Source organism: Galeopterus variegatus, unplaced genomic scaffold, assembly GCF_000696425.1.
Source record: "Galeopterus variegatus unplaced genomic scaffold, G_variegatus-3.0.2 Scaffold3938, whole genome shotgun sequence".
Lineage (NCBI taxonomy): Eukaryota > Metazoa > Chordata > Mammalia > Dermoptera > Cynocephalidae > Galeopterus > Galeopterus variegatus.
The window spans coordinates 201812-202685 of NW_007730049.1; the positions used below are offsets into that span (position 1 = coordinate 201812).

An 874-nucleotide genomic window follows, 5' to 3' on the forward strand; every position below is an offset into this window, starting at 1 on the left:
AGAGTTAGAGTTCCGCAAGTGACTTGGACGCTTAGATTGGGGAACAGGGAATCATGAGTTTAGGTTCCAGGATCGTGTACTTAGGAGGACACACTGAAGATAAACAAGAAGGAATCTGTCCCCGAAGTAACTTACACACTGTCAGAAGCCCCTCCTTAGGCCAGGCTGTCCTGTCACAGTGGCACATCCGCCGTCCTGCTCAGCACCATCCTGCTGTCCGCCCTCTGAGCGCTGTGCATCTGCCCACAGCCCGCTTCCTCCACGAAGCTGGGCTTGCAGGGCTTCTCCCTTCCCAAGAAGGCTGTGAGGAGTGAAAAGTGAACAGCTTTGGGGGAAGGACAGGAGGTAGGGGCGGTGGGGACAAACCTGAGTTCAAATTCCTTCTGCCCCATACCAGCTCTGTGACCTTAGCTGAGTTGCTTAACTTCTCTGAGCCTCAGTCTCCTCTTGTGTAAAATAGAAGCGACCAGAGTTAGCTCGCGGGGCTGCGGTGAGGGTGAGAAGCACAGGGGCAGGCATTTTTCATCCCTTTGCAGTGAAAACATTCAAAAGCCTCCCCTCTAGCTATTATGTAATATATAAAACTTAACTGTTAAGATCAAGGTCAAGGGTTCAGATCCCCATACTGGCCAGCCACCAAAAAAAAAAAAAAACCCAGAGAAAAACTGTTAACCATAGTGACCCTACTGTGCCATAGAACACCAGGACTTACTCCTCCTATCTAATTGTAATTTTATGCCCTTTGGCCAACCTGTCCCTGTTTTCCCTTCCGCCCTCCCCTGCCCAGTCCCTGGTAACCAGGGTTCTACTCTCTGTCTCTATAATATCAACTTTTTAATTTTTTTAGAATCCACATATGAGAGAGATCATGTGA

At 49.0% G+C, this 874-nt stretch overlaps 2 protein-coding genes across 2 annotated transcripts in view; one reads left to right on the forward strand and one right to left on the reverse strand.

Annotated features, from left to right (window-relative positions):
* The window catches only part of BTBD17 (BTB (POZ) domain containing 17), a 15796-nt gene that overhangs the window by 7700 nt on the left and 7222 nt on the right, over positions 1-874 (reverse strand). Inside the window, exon 2 of the mRNA XM_008586330.1 lies at positions 136-301. Within this exon, the coding sequence (XP_008584552.1) occupies positions 136-187 (52 nt within the window). The 5' untranslated portion in view covers positions 188-301. The remainder of the gene's footprint in view (positions 1-135; positions 302-874) is intronic.
* GPR142 (G protein-coupled receptor 142) overlaps positions 857-874 on the forward strand; it is a 6664-nt gene continuing 6646 nt past the window's right edge. Inside the window, 1 exon segment of the mRNA XM_008586331.1 lies at positions 857-870. Coding sequence (XP_008584553.1) covers positions 857-870 — 14 coding nt within the window.